Source organism: Protopterus annectens, chromosome 1.part1 (assembly GCF_019279795.1).
Source record: "Protopterus annectens isolate FY-2018-M chromosome 1.part1, PAN1.0, whole genome shotgun sequence".
Classification (NCBI taxonomy): domain Eukaryota; kingdom Metazoa; phylum Chordata; order Ceratodontiformes; family Protopteridae; genus Protopterus; species Protopterus annectens.
Window position 1 is genome coordinate 446,694,624 of NC_056726.1, and position 19,617 is coordinate 446,714,240.

At 37.6% G+C, this 19,617-nt stretch overlaps 1 protein-coding gene across 1 annotated transcript in view; it reads left to right on the forward strand.

Annotated features, from left to right (window-relative positions):
- LYST (lysosomal trafficking regulator) overlaps positions 1–19,617 on the forward strand; it is a 3,825,950-nt gene that overhangs the window by 2,746,352 nt on the left and 1,059,981 nt on the right. The window contains exon 31 of the mRNA XM_044075805.1: positions 6,402–6,578. Coding sequence (XP_043931740.1) covers positions 6,402–6,578 — 177 coding nt within the window. The remainder of the gene's footprint in view (positions 1–6,401; positions 6,579–19,617) is intronic.

The following is a 19,617-nucleotide window of genomic DNA, read 5'->3' on the forward strand; positions in this document are numbered from 1 at the left end:
GCAAGCAACTCAAAATTTCTGTTTAAATAGGGAATAATGAGACGTAATACAATATTCAAATTGTCAGACCAATTAGAATGAAACGTGTGTAAAATATGCATGATGTAGTACTTATAGCCAATGAAGTGATTTGTCAGAGGTATCAAAGTGGCTTCCACTGCTGTATACTGTTGACCAATGTTACTACATAAAAAAACTTTTCAGTCAAACCAAAGACATTGTTAATGTAACAAATCAGAGCAATCCCCATGCTATGTGTGTCCCTATGAAAGAATTAGCAGGACTAACTCACCATTCTATGTGTGCGCATAAAGCAATGGGCAATAACATAGTAATTAAACAAAACAATGCAATAGCTTGTAATGCAAATATCAGAATATTATGATAACCACCGCAATGCACATTTAACATTAATATTTTCATTAAGACCAAGTCCGTTATCAGCATTCAACAGTAATTGCCAGCGGAGTTCTTTCAATTCTAAGAATGTCTCACAGTCTCCAAAGAATTGCTGTATTTGCTCCAAAACAAAGAATTTAAAACCGGAGAAGTTAGCACAGAGAAGATTGTGTCTGCCTAACGTATTGCTGTCATCTTGTTGCCTAATGGCAGCCAAATGCTCTTTAATGTGATCTGAGAATTTTCTTATTGACTTACCAACATAAAACGAATTACAGGTGTTGCAAATACTTGCATATACTACAAATTTAGTGTGGCAGTCAAAATAGCTTTTAAACACAACTTTAGTATTGCTGTATCTGAAAGTGTATTCTGTACCTGTATAAATATGCGTGCAGACTACACAACCATTGCACTGAAACATGCCATGCTGCTTGTTCTGTGTCACAGTCTGTGGGTCTGTTGCTGTTTGAAAACGTTCATTTCTTTCAAAGGACATCTTGAGTGTTCTCGTTCGTTGTATGAAAAATTAGGAGAATGTCCTATGGCTTGAACAAGATTCTGTTGTGATGAAATAATATTCCAATTCCTATGTATTACTACTTTGATAGAATACATATCCCTGCGAATGGGCACAGGGAAGCTGCAAAATCTATCAGTTTGTGGAACCTCAGCACTGGCTTTAGAAGTGAAGCCATATAACAAGATAGGTTTATGCTTACTGTGTCTGTGTGCTGCAACTTCAGAGAAAACATCATAAATGAGTTGCTTAGGATAATTTCTGTCAGCAAACAATCTAGATAAAAACATGCTTTCTGTGTTGAAAGTACAGTCGTCACTAATCAGTCTGGGTAGCCTAATAAACTGGCTCCTAAGCACATTCTTTTTCATAAAAAATGGATGGTGGCTATGAAAATCCAGGAAGTTATTCCTATAAGTTTCTTTTCTGTAGATGTTGGAGGAAAGTGTTCCATTGCTGCTATCCAAAGAAATGATGGTGTCCAGAAAGTTAATCTGTGCACCTTGTCCAGAAGCCACAAAGTCTAAGTATGGGATACTGTTAGGTAACGATTCAATAAACGTGTTCAATTCTGTTGAATGTCCGCTCCACACAAAAAAAAATATTGTCAGTGAAACGCTTATAGAGATGCACTTTGTCAAAGTTAGGTAACAGTTTAAGGGTTTCTAGTTCCCATGTACCTAGTAAAAGATTTGCAAAGGCTGGGGTCATTTTTGAACCCATAGCCACTCCTTTAACCTGCTTGTAACATTTGTTGTTGAAATAGAAGAAATTGTTAGTAAGAACTGCCGTAGTAAGAGCTGTTAATGTTTCAATGTGATTGTCAGTAAAGCCAGCATATTTGTTGAGAAATAGTCTGATAGCTTCCAGCCCTTCATGATGTGGGATATTTGTGTACAGAGCAACTATGTCAAGGGAAACCAGCGTGCAGTTAGTAAAATCCAGTCTAGATTCATACAGTGTGTTAAGAAAATCCCAGGAATCCTTTATATAGTATTCTGTAGCCTGCACTAAAGGGTTGAACACACTGTCAAGAAATTCTGAAATATTTTCAGTCTTCGTGCGCTTGTTAGAAATTATTAGCCTGAAAGGAGGGTCTTTCTGATTCTTGTGTATTTTCGGAATACCAAACATTTTGCCTAAGTTAGGGTTATGTGTTTGTAAAAATACTAATTCCTCAAGGGAAAGTTGCTGTGTACGTTCCAAAGCTTTAAGCATGCTATCTATTTTCTTAAAATGTGCATTCACCTCTTTCATTGTCACTGTTTTGTAGAACTCATTGTCTGTAAGCATGCTTTCAATTTTATCAATATATTTCTCTTGATCCATTAGCACAATTCCAGTGCCTTTGTCTGCCTTCATAATTCTGAGCGTTTTATCTTGACTTAATTCATACAAGGCACGCTGCTCTGAAATGGAAAGGTTAAACCACTTATTGCCAGCAGGTTGTTTTAACAAGTTTCTAATATCTTGTTCGCAAACTCTCAGAAATGTGTGCAGCGTGTTATTCAATGCTGGGTTATATAAACTCCTTTTTCTAAGAACACTATTGTTAAAATTACTTGCAGGTGAACCTGTGGAATCCATGCTACTACTAGTGGCACTCATATCATTATCAGTTTCCTGGCTGCTATTTTGTTCAGAAAACAAAAATTTTAAATTAAGCTTTCTTAAAAATAAGCGTAAGTCTAGTAATACATCTGTAACATTTGCTCTTTGAGCAGGTATAAAAGAAAATCCTTTCTCAAGCACCTGCATATGAACAGATGAAAAATCTCTGTCTGTAAGATTAAAAATAGTTCCAGAAAGTATGTGCAGTTTGTCTATTGGTAGATTGCTCTCGTAGTACTTCTGGTTGTCATGCCCCTGCCTCTGAAGTGGAACCGGTTCTGTCCACCTCGGCCTCTCCCCCTCCCTCTCGGCACCATCGAAGGTGTTAAGTCTGCTTGGAAACTATTAATTTGGTCTTGTAATAAAAAAGGTTGCTGCAATTCATCAGTAAATTCCTCGGCCATTTCAACTTGCTGAAACCTAGGTGGAGGAGGGGGTGTGTGAGGAACATTAAACATGTTAAAGTTGGGAGCTGCAACTCTTTGTGCTGGTCTAGTATCACTTTCTGATGCTGGTATTGGGGGAGGGTGAGTTTGTACAAAATTTCTGTTGCTCATTTGATGCTGAACAGTGTAATTTACAAATCTCTGTTGACCTCCAAATCTTCGCACATATTTCTCGTTATTAAGTCTGTAGGCGGTGTTATTTCTGTATTGTTGCAAGTCTCTATCAAGTTTTTGCCTCTTCCTGTGGGTCAGTGTGGCAATGTGCCTAGTAATCCTAGGCGAAATCCCATCATAAAGGTGCCTGAAATAATCAAAGTCCTGATGAGCTAGTATGGCCATGTTCAAGGCTTCGATCTCCTTCTTAACTGTCTCTAACTGTTTGACATTGTGGCCGATTAGAAGCTTCAAGCTAGCAATGCCTGTATCCTGATACATTTTAACCAGGTCGGCATAAAGTTGGCACTGTCTGGTGATCCCATTTGGAAATTTATAAAATCTCAGACCTTGTGGGATTATGAGGCTAGGAAGTGATTGTCATATTCCACATTTTTGTAAAACATGATTTTGCGCTCCAGATCGAAAATAAGGGACTTGCAGTGCAAGTTCGCATTGTTGTGATCCTCTCTCACTGCTGCTCCCATGTTCCTAGATTGTTGCCCATTCAGGCCATCAGTAAGGAAGGGATTATTACTTCCATTGTTAAGAACATTTAAAATGTCAGTTATTCCTTGTGCTTGTATTGCTTGAGGAATAGGATTATTGTTAGCAACCTCCCGTGCTGGTTCAAGCACTTCTCCATTGTCAGGTTGTGAATCTTGTGTGGCATTATTGCTTCTACCACTAAAAAGACTAGGGCTGAATCCTCTGGCATCTCTATGTGCGTTGTTAACTCTGTGTAGCAAACTCCGTGCCCTGCTCATTGTGTCATTGAATTCTTCAAATAAAAGGTCGTAATCAGTTGCTTGCACCATTCCATTATTCGGTGGTTGGCTACTAGAGCCTGGTTCAGCTGCAGGTGTTCCTTCCATAGTTTCAGTCAGAAAACAAATAACTTGCAAAAAAACTGACTAATAATAGAAGAACTAAAAGTTATTAAACTCAAAAACTTCTAAATTAAACACAAAAATAAAAAATCACTTGAAAGGAATCACACTGAGTCCGAACTGTTGATTAGCGCTTTCATCCTTTATTATGTACAAGGACTTCTTCAGATCTAAGCAAGCAACTCAAAATTTCTGTTTAAATAGGGAATAATGAGACGTAATACAATATTCAAATTGTCAGACCAATTAGAATGAAACGTGTGTAAAATATGCTTGATGTAGTACTTATAGCCAAGACTTATAGCTCTGATTTGTTACATTAACAATGTCTTTGGTTTGACTGAAAAGGTTTTTTATGTAGTAACATTGGTCAACGGTATACAGCAGTGGAAGCCACTTTGATACCTCTGACAAATCACTTCATTGGCTATAAGTACTACATCATGCATATTTTACCGAGTGTACCATCCTTTGGTTTATTTTGGCCTGGAGTCAGAAACTTTTTGGACTTTTTGGTTTGGAGTCAGAGGCTCCCTGTGTTTGTTGTTTGAACGGGGTGGTTTCGTTATACATTTTTCCATACTCCAGGGAGGCTTCTACGATATATATATATATACATATATATATATATATATATATATATATATATATATATATATATATATATATATATATATGTATGTGTATATATATATATATATATATATATATATATGTATGTGTGTGTGTATATATATATATATATATTTATGTATATATATTTATGTATATGTATATGTATATATATATATATATATATATATATATATAATATATGTATGTATATATATATATATATGTACATGTATATATATATATATATATATATATATATAGATAAATATATATATATATATATGTGTGTGTATATATATATATATATATATATATATATATATATATATATATATATATGTATATGTGTGTGTGTGTGTGTGTATATAAAGATATATATATATATATATATATATATATATATATATATATATATATATATACATACACATACATATATATATATATATATATATATATACATATATAGATGTATACATTTCCAGGGATGATGCTTGTTTGCTTTATTAGTGTTGTCTTTCAGGGAACTTTGATCTTGTGTTGTTTCACTCCCTTTGGGACGTTGTTTAGCATGATAGTACATGACGCATGAGCCATTTCAAAGTAAGACAACACATTTATACTTTTATAGAACAATAGATGTTAAAGAGATTCTTCTGCAGTAGGTCAGAGTTTCCTTTATCCATTCTCCAACTTTTTTTTCTTTTTTTGCAAGAGGTTATTTGAGGGCACCTCCTTTGTTTTACATGGGTTACTCTTTTACTTTTCTTTCAGATCTGGTTGTGGCTAGAATGAACTTGTGTGGGGGGATTGTTCATATAGTTACCTCTTGGACTACATCAGCTCACTGCTGGTCTTCCAGCAAAAACTGCTAAAATGCTTGTATTGCTCAGCATAGATGCTATAATGGTAAACAGTATTATGAATACCACTGAAGGCGCTGCTTTTTTAAGGTGCTTATAAAAGTAGAACATTTTCTGCTTTGTGTGTTTTCTGATGGAAATATTTCAAGAAATGTTGTTGCATTGTTACGTAGTCACTCATACTTTTCCTATTGTTTGCAGTTTTTAAGTCCTGTTAAATATTGTTTCTACTTCATTGTGATCATTGGGCCTTATACTTCCATATTAGTGAACACCATTAAAAACACCTGACCTTTTGTGTACTATATTTGATGGTGTTTCATTCTTTAAATTAAAAGAAATGTCTCGTGACACTAACCTGAACTTTGCTGTTTGTATTCAAAAATCTTTAAGAGATCACTGTATTAAAAAAGAAGGAAGTAGAGTTCTGCCAGCTTTGTGGTGTAGAAGGATGAAGTTCCGATTACAATCAGAGGACATAGGATCATTTGGGGAATCGAGTGATGATGCAAAGATCATTCACCTCTTCCCTTATAGTGGGAGTGGGGATGCATGTCTCAAGAGCACCCCCCCCCCATTGTATCTCTGATGGAGACTGGAAGCTGGAGACCTGCTGGGATGCATTGGTTTTCAAGGGAAGAAGTAGTGTTGAAGGGTCACAAGACTTGTGTGAAGGAGTGATACACCCTTGTTAGGCCCAATGCACTCCTATCCTTGGGCATCCCTTATATCAAAACTCCCCCAATGGTTAGCTGGATGATAGTTGTAGTTTGATCTGTTCTCACTCCATGGGGAATAAATGGGGTGATCATTCAAAACACCCAGTTGTCAGTATGCAGTAGAGTGCAAAAAGTCTAACAAAAAAGTCATTAGAACATGAATAATGTATTGTTTTCTTTTGTAGCATGGACCAAAACTGGCATTGTACTTGTATGAACTGCTAAAGGATCATAAAGAAGAACTGTCTGTTGACGAGCACGAGAAAGCAGAAACACTGATGACTACACTGAAACTTTCTGGCTACAGATGCATCCCACTCAGTGCTCCACCAAAGCAGGATCTCATCAAAGCTTCCTCAGAGGTACGTAATGTAACTGGATTCAGGTACTTTAATGTTACACCAGTATACTCTCCATAATTATTGAATGTCTACTGGCAAGACTGAAAGTGCCGAGTTCTCTATTTTGTTATTAGACTGCCTAGACTCACTAGTTTTTCTGTTTATAGCAGCTACATCTCTCCTTCCCTACTATAATCGTAATATCGTTTCTGACTAGAATATGGCTCCAGATGAACTGAGGAGCAGTGCTTTGATTCCATGAAAACAGTCTGAACAAGACTAAGAATGTACAGACCTGTTAGCATGTCATCGTTGACTGAGAAAGTAGTTAACTAACTTATGAAGGAAAAAGGATTATCTAGAAACTAGCATAGCAGTACTCACAGCAGTATGGATTTATAGTGATTTGTTCATGTAAGAAAATACTACATTTAATACTTTTGCAAGAGTTCTGAAATGGCTGTAATCTGTGAAATTATCTTCTGGTCTATGTAACAAGAAATAAACAAGCAGGCATTTTTATCTTTTGGACCCACACCCATCTTGCTCTATTTCATTGTTCCATGTGCTTGGGTTAAAAATGCAGCTATTATCAGAGCATCCTTTCCTGCTTTTTGCACTGTTCCTGTTTTCTGTGAGCAGCAGTAACAAGGAGGTGCTTGATGGGAAAAAGAAGCACACACACACACACACACACACACACACACACACACACACACACACACACACACACACACACACGCACACAGAGTCTACCAAGGCTTTCCAGATGCAGAGTCATAAAGCTTATACTGCACCCAGGTGATAAGTGTTCAGCTAGCATCATGGGTGGTAGAGGGACAGGATGGGGGTTAGTGACAGGGGGTGGCCTAGGCTTGCTGCAGTGGCCGCGGTAAGAGCCTGGTGGGCTATGCAGTACAAGTTGGGAGGTTGCTCATGCATGGAAGTCCATATGTACCTCCCAAAGGAAGCAGTTGCATCACTTGCAAGGCTGCTGTATGGGGAGGGTCAGGTAGTTCTAGTACACCCAGTGAATGAGGAGAGGAGCTGGTGGCAGCTGATGGTCATCTGAAGGGAGAGGGAGTAAAAAACAAACAGAAAAAAAAACCTTTCCAAGTGGCTTGTAGTTGCCATATTTGGAAAAAGAAACATCACTTTCTGCAAGTAGATGAGATTAGCATTGTCCTTTTTTGGGTGTTAACAGGGCGTTTGGCATGGATGTCTGCCAAGCCAGTGAGACATTAGATCCACGGGAGCATAGACTGTCATTGGAAAGATCACGTGAATCAAATTTGTTAGATTGTTTATTGGGTAATATGGGAACAGAACTAGAAAGTAGCTGCATAATTTACTTCTGCAGATATCAGTAAGACATTTGACACAGTGCCACAAAAAAATTTAGTGAATAAATTAAACAGGCTTAAAGAATATCAGAGGGTAGTACTACTGGGTATACATTGGTTAGATGAAGGAATGAGTGATCATAATATAGGGTCTACTTAGATGAGAGAGTGGTTACCAGAGGGATACCGCATTGATCATTACTGTGGCCCTTCCTTTTCACTGTTTGTGTACATGATGTTATAGAAGGTATGGAAGGCAAATTGTGTCTTTTTTGCCTGAGACACAGTGGCTGATACGTAAGAAGACATAGAAGAGATCCAGAGACTTAGTAGGATTAGAGAAATGATTGACAGCATAGCAGCTTTAACTGAAATTATATAAAGGATGGCGAAGAACAGCAGAATTGGTGAAATGGCCTAAATACGTTTGGGAAATGGTGACAACAGCCTTTCTGGGAAGGTCTTAACTTGTTTCCAGGCAAGCCTAAGCGAGCCTGAAAGTTGTATGTACTGAAACTGTTTGTTATTATGGTTATGTGGAATTAGGTTGTAAGTTTACCTTTGATGATGAAGACCAAAAGGCTGTGAATTCTCTCACCAAATCAGGCACTTAGATTCATATATCAGTATTAACGTAGTAATAGTGAAGAATTTACAGGGTGGGGGGGGGGGTTGCAGTCCTGAGGTGCTGTCCTAGAGATGAGATGTTAAACTGAGATCCCATATTCCTGAGTTGGTGGTAGCTTTGGTGGATATTAAAGATTCCATGGCACTTTTTTAAAGGAGTTGGGCCTTTTATTTAAAACTTGTTGCATACAGTAAAAATCAACAGACAATTTTACAAAAAGCAACCTTGGTTCTTTTCTTAATTCAGTCTTTCTCTACAAAGTGGATCTCATTTTGAATTTATGCTGTACAGAATGAACCACATCTCCCAGCCCAAATAATATTCAATAGCAGTTTATTGCTATTTCTTTCATGATAGTCCGATTGGATTATAATCACAGATAAAAGCATTTATTTTGTCGAGCCTGTGAAGAACAGGATTATAAATGCACATCTGCTGCCTTAAGTTTGTGTGTCATATTATGGCCTTTAAATACTAACACCACCAAGTAATATGAAAGGGCGTGGTCTGCCTTAAGAGCATATGGTAAATCTGTACTGCTACTTCATATAATATCCAACATTAATAGCCATCACCTGCCATGTCCATGTAGGCTCTACAGTGACCAGCTGCACAGCAGAGCTGCAATTAACTGTCTGTTCAGGATGTTAACCATCTTGTTACCAGCCATATGCCTTTCACAACCGTCTTAGCAACAATAATTGAAACTTGTCCAGGATTATTTTGTTCCCAAACACACAAACAAAAGGTTTGCAGTTTCCAAGATGGGTTAAAGATATCTCTCTGGTACCAACATCCCCTTTGTTAACATCAATGTAACATGCTGTCCCCAGTCAGACCAGACTGGCACTCCCAAGAACAAAATTTATCCATAAAATAATCCAATCATCAAGTATTTGTATGGTAGCAATAGCTTTAAGCACTCTCCCTTTAGAAGGCAAATGCCAACATTTGAAATGTCACCAGGTCTAGAGACTTACCAGAATGCTAAGAAAAAGACATCAGCGACAAGCTTTTGAAATTAAGTTAATAAAGTCTTTGTATAAATTAACTAAAAATTGAGTAATTTACTTTGTAATTTTTTTTTGGCATCTGGTTCCTGGATTTGTCTGTTGTGGCGGAAGAACTTTTCTCTAAGTTTGACTTCCACTCAACTGCATGTATTCTGTAGCAAGTTGGACTGGTACTTGTATAAATTAGTGTCAACTCTAGACGACACCAGAGGAATAAATAAAATGTGTTTAATAACGTGTATAAGTTAAGGTATTTTCCTGCAGATATGTTTGGCTTTTGCAGTGAGAGAAGTTGTCTTGTGATCCGATATATCTTGTGGGAGTGTAACTTTGTAGAACAGTAGTGAGGGCAGGGCAGGCATTTGATTTATAAACAATATTGTGAGCTGTTAAGAGTTGTAGATGGATAAGGTGTTGTGGAAGTTCAAGCCATTTTAGGAACTGTAGGGAGGAGCAGTGATGAGTACGTCAGGTAGAGGAAGTAGCAAACGTAGCTATTTTGTTGTAACAGAATTCAAGTTTAGCTTTAAGTCAGGTCTGAGGATTAGTAAGAATGGAGGCTGTGAACAGCAGAGAAAGTAAATAGGTAGGTATTAGCTGGAGTAGCTACGGTGGGTGTGTGAAGATAATGTTTGGTATGGAGAGAAAGAACCTCACCATTTTAAAGGTTATTGCCTATTGGATAGATATTTACTCTTGACACTACCAGTGACTAAATATCTGCTGAGTTCTGTTTAGAGCAGCTGCACATTCTTACAGGCAGGGAATTCCAGGCTTGAGCTTCTGCCAGAGAGTTGCAGTTCACTGTACATAGTTATAAAAAGAAGGCAAAAACTGAATTTACCAGTTGCTGCTTCTGCTTAAAAAGTCCCATTCTGCATTTCTTTTGTGACTTCTGGTATGGCATTGCAAGTTAAAACGTGATTTGTTCAGTTCTCCACGAGTAGTTAAGTGTTTCACAAAATATAGTATTTTTTTAATGTAGGGGATAGTAGATGTTTAAAAAGCAATTAATAAAGAGAAAACTGCATTTCCTATACAGAAGATTACTGTTGACCTGTCTAACTTGTAAAATTTGGAAGAAAAAGATTAAGAGATTACAATTAAGGATGTCTTCCTGGAGATAAGAAAAATTAGTAATAGGTTGAATACCTACATTACAGATAATGGCTGCTCCCTGAGGAATTGACAGAAGTAATTAATGAACATTCTAACTTACTCAAAAATGTAATTACTGCAAGCCAGAGTAATAGCACCAGAAGTGAAGCTGGATTATGTTGAAGCTGCCGACACAGGAGAAGAAGACAGGTTATGCAAAAGAAAAAAAAGAATCTGTGTAGTCTCCCAGAAAATGTTAGGAGCAAAAACTGTTGTGGCTTCATACAACAAAAAGTGGCAAAATGGAATATCTTGTAGGAAGATGAGATTGTATTAGAAAAGCACACCAAGTAGTTTGGATATTATCCAGGACTCCAAGGAAAGTACCTCACCCAATTATTATTCACTTTTTTTCCTGTTTAACAAAATAAAAAAAAATGACATTTTTATGAAGTCCAGGAAGAAGTCTAATAGATGTAGATTCTCACATCTGTATTGAAAAAGACTATTCAGCTAGTACCAGGAAAAGGAGAGAGTCTTACGTTACAGTGCAGAAAATGTGCAAAGTGAAGGGTCTGAGTTATAGAATCTTGTCTGCAGCTCAAATCAAGATAGTATCCCTAATGGACTGAAAACCATTTTGACTCCACCAGTTGCTGTTCATGAATTAGAAAAGTACTCAAAGGACCAAAAAGAAGGACAGAAGAAGGAGCAGAAAGTCCCAAAAATAACCAAGCTGGGAAGCAAAGAATTATCCCCTGTTTTTGAGAGATATCCACTGTGTAAAGAAAATCTATATGTACCAAGGACTCTTATTCAACTGAGGGGTAATGGAGAAAAGTTGTAATTTTTTAGTGGGCAAGTACCTGCTTAGGTAAGTTTTGCTTATGTGGCTAAAACAAAAGTTAAGATGTGTGCAAAACATTTAAATTTATGAGAAAATATCAATTGTCACAGAAGTCATATTATACAAAGTTGTAAAGGCAGATTTTCTATGGACTTTTGAAAGTCAGACTCTTCAACGAGATGTGCACAACTGTTTATCAACATTTACAGATCTGAACTGGAGACAGATATTCTTTGATTGAATAGTCTGCCTGATGTCTAATTTCACACACAAGACATGATACATTCCAATTGGGGGAGTAAGAACAAAGCATTTTAATGGATGCCAAAACTTGAAACAGTTTAATTTAGATTTTTTTTTGCGAGCAAACACTTAAAAGTTATTGGCAAATGTGAATTAAATGAACTCTTGATCAAGGCGATGAATCATATTGAAAGGTGATAAACTTAAATTTGTTGCTTTTCTTTCTAAAGAATTTTACAATGCATTGAATATTATATATTATATTAGGTGTAAGCAACTTTATTCCAGTAAAACATTTTACTGTTGACTATATGCACACATTATGGTAATATACTATGTTTGAAAGTATTTTCTAAGAGGAAATATGTTTTGTAGTAATTTTATTAATCTGGTTTGAAAAAGAAGATATTTTAAGTTATATTTAGTCATATATTACTACCTTTGCTTTTCTGTAGCAAAATGTGAGACTGTTAGTAAAATAATTGTACTGGGTGCGAATTAACAGAGTGTACTAAGGTTTTTAGCATTGAACTATTAAAGTACAGATTAATAAATGTTAAAAGACCGAAGAGTGAGTTGGAGGAGTGCTGTGGTCATGTAATGAAACTTCCTGGCATACATATACTGCATAGTTCCCTGTTAGGAGGTTTTCCATCTGTTAGCTTATAAGGGATATAATCCCTCTCGTCGGAAGGGTGAAAACTTTTGTATAGATTATGCCGTATAGTACTTTAACTCCACTTTCCTGCAAATCCTAAACTGTCATGCCCTCTCCAGAACTATAAGACTACAAGCTAACTATGTTCTATGACTAACTAAAGATACTAAGACTACAGTGAAAGAGAGGGATCAGGCCTGGAGTCAGTATCAAAAGAACAAAACCAGTAGTCTGAGGCAAACCTACCAAGAACTTCGAAACAAAGCCAAAAAACAAATCAAACTAGACAAAAGTAACTACTACAAAAACATGCAGGAAAAATATGCCAACAACCCTAAGAAATTTTGGGCTACAATAAATGGCATAATCCACCCAGGTAAAGCCACCACCCCAACCCCAGTAATCCCAAACAACCATGACAACATTCCCACACAATTTAAGAAGTTCTTTACCGAATCAGTCCAAACCATTACCAATGCCCTCAATACCACCAGGTGCTAGCAAAACCCACCCTCCTACTCAAAACAATACCGCCAACTTTTCCCTACACCCTGCACCCACTAAAATAATTTCAAAGCTCCTTAAACTCAAACCACCCACACTAGCTGCTGACACCCTACCAGACGAATTTCTTCAGATAGCAGCAGACGCCATAGCCTATCCCGTGTCCATCCTCATAAACAGGTCACTTGCAGAATTCAGAGTCCCCACCCTGTAGAAAACATCACACATTATTCCACTGCACAAAGGGGGCAACTCCTTAGAACTCACCAACTACCGCCCAATCGCAGTACTCTCACCTCTGTCCAAGATACTAGAGAGAGTTGTACATTCCCAACTACTTCAGTACCTCTTACAAAACAACTTAATCTCCAAAACCCAGCATGACTTTAGACCATCCCACAGCATTACTATCATTTACAGATATAGTTAACCACAATAGAAACAAGGGACTATTTGTATCTTCCATTTTCTTAGACTTATCTAAAGCCTTTGACATGGTATACCATAACATTCTTCTCCAAACTTTATCTACCTTAAGCCTCAGCCCCTGCACTGTATCATGGTTTACTATCTACTTATCTGGTCGACAGCAGGTAGTCCTATGGCATGACCAGCTCTCCCCCCTGCTATCAGTATTCATAGGTGTCCCTCAAGGATCCATCCTTGGCCCACTATTGTTCTCACTGTTCACCAACCAAATCAATTACTCCTCACTCACAGCATCAGTAGTACAATATGCAGATGACACCACCCTTATAAGTGCCGCCCCCACATTAAAGGAACTGTAAATCCTCACCCAAAACACTTTTACTCTAGCTGATACATGGTTCACAAACATCAAACTTATTCTTAACCCAAAAAAAACTAAATTCATTATTTTTGGCCCAGGTCATGCTCCCCCCCTCAACAATACTTTCACCATTCACGCCAAAGATAACATTCAAATCACTCCAACTGCACATACTAGACTGTTAGGTGTAAAAATAGACAATAACCTCAAATTTGACATTCATATAGCACAAACCATTAAGAAAGTTAATAAAAAACTAGAACTTCTCTATAGGAACAAACACTTTAAACAAACCAAAGCTACTATTGCAAGAACTCATCTCTTATCCATCCTTCTCTATGCCTCTCCCATCCTTACTAATCTCCACCAGAGTGATCTGAACAAAATGGAATCTTGTTATAACAAAATTGCCAAGTTCGCTACTGAAACCTCATACAAATCCCACCACTGTCTCACCCTTAACCAGCACTGTCTCACCCTTAACCAGCTGAATTGGCTCAAGCTACCTCAACTACTTCTGTTTAATCAACTCACAGTAGCGCATAATCTCTTCTCCCTTCCAGAAAAAAACCCTGCACTTCAAAATATAATTAACTCCCACATCCCTACCAGAGCCTTACGATGTAGTTCTCAGAACCTAATAAGCATTATCAGACACAAAAATGATGCTGGCAAATCTCTCTTTGCCTGCACTATTGCCAAAATCTGGAACTCACTACCTAGCCAAATAACCTCCACTACTCAATTTAAGAAACTCCTGAGAGCCCACTTCTCAAACAGTTGGCTTTATTCATGCTACTCCCCAGGTTAATTTGCACCAATACCATGTTCAAGGATTCTACTAAAGGTCCCCCTAATTCCTTTCACTCTAAAGCTTAATAATCACTGGTTATTTCTGTAACAAAATGTTGAGAGTACTCATAATTTTGAAAGAAGAAAAAAAATGTTCTTGTGTGTTTATATTTTATATTCTATATAAACCCTACTACTAGAATGCTGTATGCTGACTTTACTAAAGGAATTGTTAATCTATACGTAACTTATGTTTCTATGGAACCTATATCTCTGTATGATATTCTTGTGTAATTTATTTATGACATGCTGTTGGAGCTTTTCTCTCCGGGCCCCCGCTGAAAATGGATATGTGTCCAGTCTGACTTTCCCAATTAACAAATGTAAAATAAATAAATTATTGGGAAGGAATGGGGTAACTCGGTGGAGTGTGCAAATTCAAAGGGTGAGTTGGAATTTAATGAAGCAGGAAAAGTTGCCTACATAAAGGCTCATAAGGGGTGATCCATTGTGGGGGAAACTTGTTTGTTAGGTGCAATTGGACTGAGGAGGGATGGAAAAATAGCACGTGCTCAAAACAGAGTGCGCCTTCACACTTAAAGAAAACAGTGGTAAAGAACACACAGTAGTTTGGGGAGATAATAAAAATAAGCTGAATGAATAAACTGCATTTATTATCCTGGTATGTAAATGGGTTAATGCACCCAATAAAGAGAGTTAGAATATTTTGTAATCTAATGAGGGAAGAAGCACAAATAGTTATATTGCAACAAACCCATCTTTCTGAAATAGTATAGGCAAAACTGGAACATATTGGATTCAGAGTGTTAGCACAAGACAGTTACAAAGCAAATAGACTAAGGGGAGTGGTGTGTTAGCATCCAAGACTCTATACTTAGCAGAAGAGGGGATGATGATGAGTAGAGAGGGTTATTTAGTAGGGTGAAAAGAATCGTATAGGAACAAGATTTCACTGGTATCTTTTTGTATATGCATCCAAGAGCAAAATTTAGTCACGTTAAGAAAATAATACTGCAGGCAATTTCCTTTTGTAAAGGCATACAAATTTTGGCAGGGATTTGGAATTTGATTTTTCTGAACAGGTGATCAAACATAAGATATTGGCTGCAAACAAAAGCGGAAAAAGGAGCAAAGCCATTACTGGATAGTTGGAAAAAGTTTAATAAAGGTAAGGGGAATAAAGGGCATACATAATATAATCCAGTATGTAAAGTTAGGCCTAGAATTGATAGGGTTTTTATTAAAAGAAAGTGTGCATCTAATTGAGACAGTGAGAGTTGGGCCACTGATGTACTCAGACCATGTCTAACAATGGAGATTCAAATTGGTCCCACTCACTGGCTCAGACATTACTGGATGTTTACTACATATAAGCTAAATGCACAGAAATGTATGGATTTATTAAAGCAGTAGGTAATCTAGGTAATAGAAGAGATTATTGAGGTTGATGGCACCAGCTGGGAGTTATGTGAAGAACTGTTGAAATGGAGGGTACAATCACAGGTGAAATAATGGGAGAGGGGAAACAAAAATGAAAACAGACTTGTTACTTGATGAAATGAGGGTACTTCACCCCAGAAGGAATAGACTGATAGAGGAGGAAAGATAAAACTGAGGAGGATTCAAGCAGAGTTACAGAAATGAAAGAATGACAGAATTTGGAAACAGTTTTAAGACAAATTCTACTAACTTAATAAAAGAGTGGGCAGCTAGACGTAGACAGCAAAAGGTCAAGAGACTGAGCAGTGTACCACATTATTGACAGATTGGGAATTACGGAATAAACATTTTAGGAGATTCAGAAAAGTTTTAGAGATTATTATGAGCAGATGAATAAAGCTCCTACTGGTCAGACAGAGGAAGCAAAGGAAAAGGAAGCCTGCAGCTGCCTAACATAAGCAATTTAGAAGCAGAGAATGTAATAAGGAATATATGTGAAGACAAAGGGCTAGGCTTGTAAAGGCACCAGGGCCATTAGCCTAGTGCACCTATTAACCTATGAACAAAGTGAGGAAAGCCTTGGGAACCAAGAAGTAAGGGAAATCACCTGTATTTAATGGTTTACTGGTAAAGGTATGGAAACTGGACCAAATTATTCAATCCTAAACTGTTAGGAGGCGAATGTCCAAAACCATAAAAAGGAGTAATAGCGGCTTATAAAGAAAGACTTTGCCTAGTTCCTATTAATTAGTTGCAGTTTTAAACCCTGATTGTTTGCTAGATTGGCACCATTGCCGCCTGCTATTACAGATTCTGATCAATCAAGATTTATAGGAGGAAGGAAAACTCATGATAATATTATGAGAACTTGGATGATCATACAAGATGCCAATAAAGAAATGATACGTCTACTTGATGCTGAAAAGGTAACTGATTAGGTAAAATGTTTTTTTTTTTTTAATTTCTAGTACTAGGCAGTATGGGCGTTGTGTCTGTCTTTAAGTTGTTGAGGGAGTTATATTCATATACTTTAGCAAAGTTAAAAGTGTTGGGAAGTCATTTGACAACTCTCTCTCTCACTGTTATGGGGCAACGCACAGATGCCTGGTTTCCCCTCTTCTTTTCATGACGTACTCGAACCACTAACAGTTTGGTTATAGCAGTCTAATATTGCAGAGTACTACTGTAGATGTTAGATTTAAAATTTGCTCTGTGTGTGGATAACCTTATAATAATGCTAACAAAACCCAAAAGAGATATTCCAGTATTGTTAAATATGCTGTATCATTTTGGTGAATTATCAGGATTAAAAATAAATGCAAGTAAGACCAAAGCAGTTACTATTATTTTATTTATTTTATTTTATTTTACATTTGTTAACCGGGAGAGTCCGACTGGATACATGTCCATTTTCAGCGGAGGCCCGGGGAGAAAAGCTCCAAGTACATAACAGACATATGAACATTGTTAATGCAAAAAAAGGAAGATAGTTGAGTTCTAAATACAATATAAAGATACATCACATCTTGGGAAAAAAAAACCAACAGCAGCATAAAAAAAAAAAACATAGGTCAGTTACAAAGGCGAGGCGCCTTGTTAAAAAGCGGTTAAGGATAGTGAGGTAAGAGAAGGGTAAATGATAGTGGTTAATCAGGTTTGGAACAGGGACATTGCCAGACAGTATTGAGATGGGGTTTAAGCTTTTTTTTGAATTGTAGGAGTGAGGGTTCTGAGGTGAGCATGGTCGGTAGGGAGTTCCACATTTTACCTACAAAGTTTGAGAATAGAGAATCCCCAGCAGAATTATTGGCTTTGGTAGTTTGAGCTAAGATCTTATTGGAGGAGCGTAAAGATTGCAGGTTAATATAGGGGTGAATGATGTTTTTCAGAGCTGGTGTTTTCTCTGGGTGATACAGTATCTGGTGAGCCGTTTTGAGTTGGTTGAAATGGAGTTGGCTGGAAAACTCTAACCACCCTAGTTGCTTCAAGTTAGTGCAGTGGTGCATTCTAAAGGTGGAATTTGTGGCAAATCTAGCTATGTGATTGTAACAAGAAGCAAGTTTGTTAAGGGTTGTCTTGTTTAGGTTTGTAAAGAGGGGAGGCATAGAAAAGAGTTGATAGTAGGTGTGTGCTGGCAATTGTAATTTTAGCGTGAGGAGTGAGAAAGTGTTTTACTTTATAGGAGAGCCAAGCTTTTATTGACTGTTTTGATGGTAAGATTGAAATGGGTGTCAAATTTAAGGGAGTTATCAATGGTAACACCTAATAGCTTTGTGTGAGCTTCTGGTGATATAGTGATTCCATTGGAGGATGTAATAGAGAAGGTGGGGGGGAAGAGTCTTGTTTGTGGGTGAGAAAGTAAGTAGTTTTGTTTTGTTGGGGTTGAGAACTAGTTGTCGACTTGAGAACCATTTTTCTATTAGGTTGAAGGTGTCTTGGGTTGAAGCAGTGAGGTCTGCCAGGTTGGAGGCAGTGCTGATGATAGTTGAATCATCTGCATATTGAATGCATGTGGCATGGGGGTGATTGTGGGCAGGTCATTAACAAAGATGGTGAAGAGAAGAGGGCCAAGAATAGATCCTTGGGGAACTCCAAGTGTAACAGGTAGGCATGTAGATAATTTGTCCTGCCATAGAACAGCCTGTTGCCTATTGGACAGGTAGGATTGGAACCATTTCAGCGTGGAATTGCTGAGTGATAGTTTTTAATGTATGGAGGAGTTGAATGTGGTTCACCATATCAAAGGCCTTGGAGAGGTCTAAGAAAAGAGCAGATGATAGTTTATTATTGTTTCTGAAGTTATTGATGGTATTAGAAAAGGATAGTAGGGCTGATGTGGTACTGTGATTTGGCCTGAAGCCATGTTGGGAGTTAGCTAGAATTTTATTTTTGGTGAGGTGTTCCATCAGTTGTTTGTGGACACACTTTTCCATAATTTTGGCCAGGGGTGAGAGTATAGCTATAGGTCTGTAGTTGGTTAGCTCTAGTGAGCTACCACCTTTATGGAGAGGAATAATGTGGGACATTTTCCATATGGAGGGATGAAGGCTTCTGACAAGGTACGGTTTATGATTATGGAGACGGATAGGAAATGGCCTCAGCTGCTTTTGCAGAAACTCAGCTGGGAGAAGGTCAGCTGCTAGCTTAGTGGGTTTTAGTTTTTAAGAAGAGATGTTATAAAGCATATGGGTACTGGATCGAAGGTAAATAGATGATCTGATGTAGTTGTAGTATTCTGCTGGCATGGGTAGTGGAGTGGGCTGGTTGTTTGTTTGAATTGTGTGGCCAGGGATTGTATAGTTTCTGTGAAGAAACTATTGAATGTGTTAGCAATGTTTACAGGGCACTGTTGTTTGCAAGTTGTTGGAGTGGGGTGGTTGCCTGGCCTGGGTGCAGGAGCTTGTTTAAGCCTGCCCAGAATATTTGTGGATTATTAAGGTGTTTGTGTTGGAGGTGGAGGAAGAAGTGTTTTTTTATCATTTAAGATCATTCTTTTAGTTTCATTTCTAAGTTGCCTGAAGGTTTGGTGGGAGTGTGGGTCTTTAGAGGTACGCCATGTGACCCACATCTTGTTTCTAGATAGGATTTTGGATTTTGTTTCCTTAGAGAGCCATGGTGCGGTTTTGGTTTTAGTTCTAATGGACCGTATTGGAGCATGGGAATCTAGAATCTTGAGGAAGGTG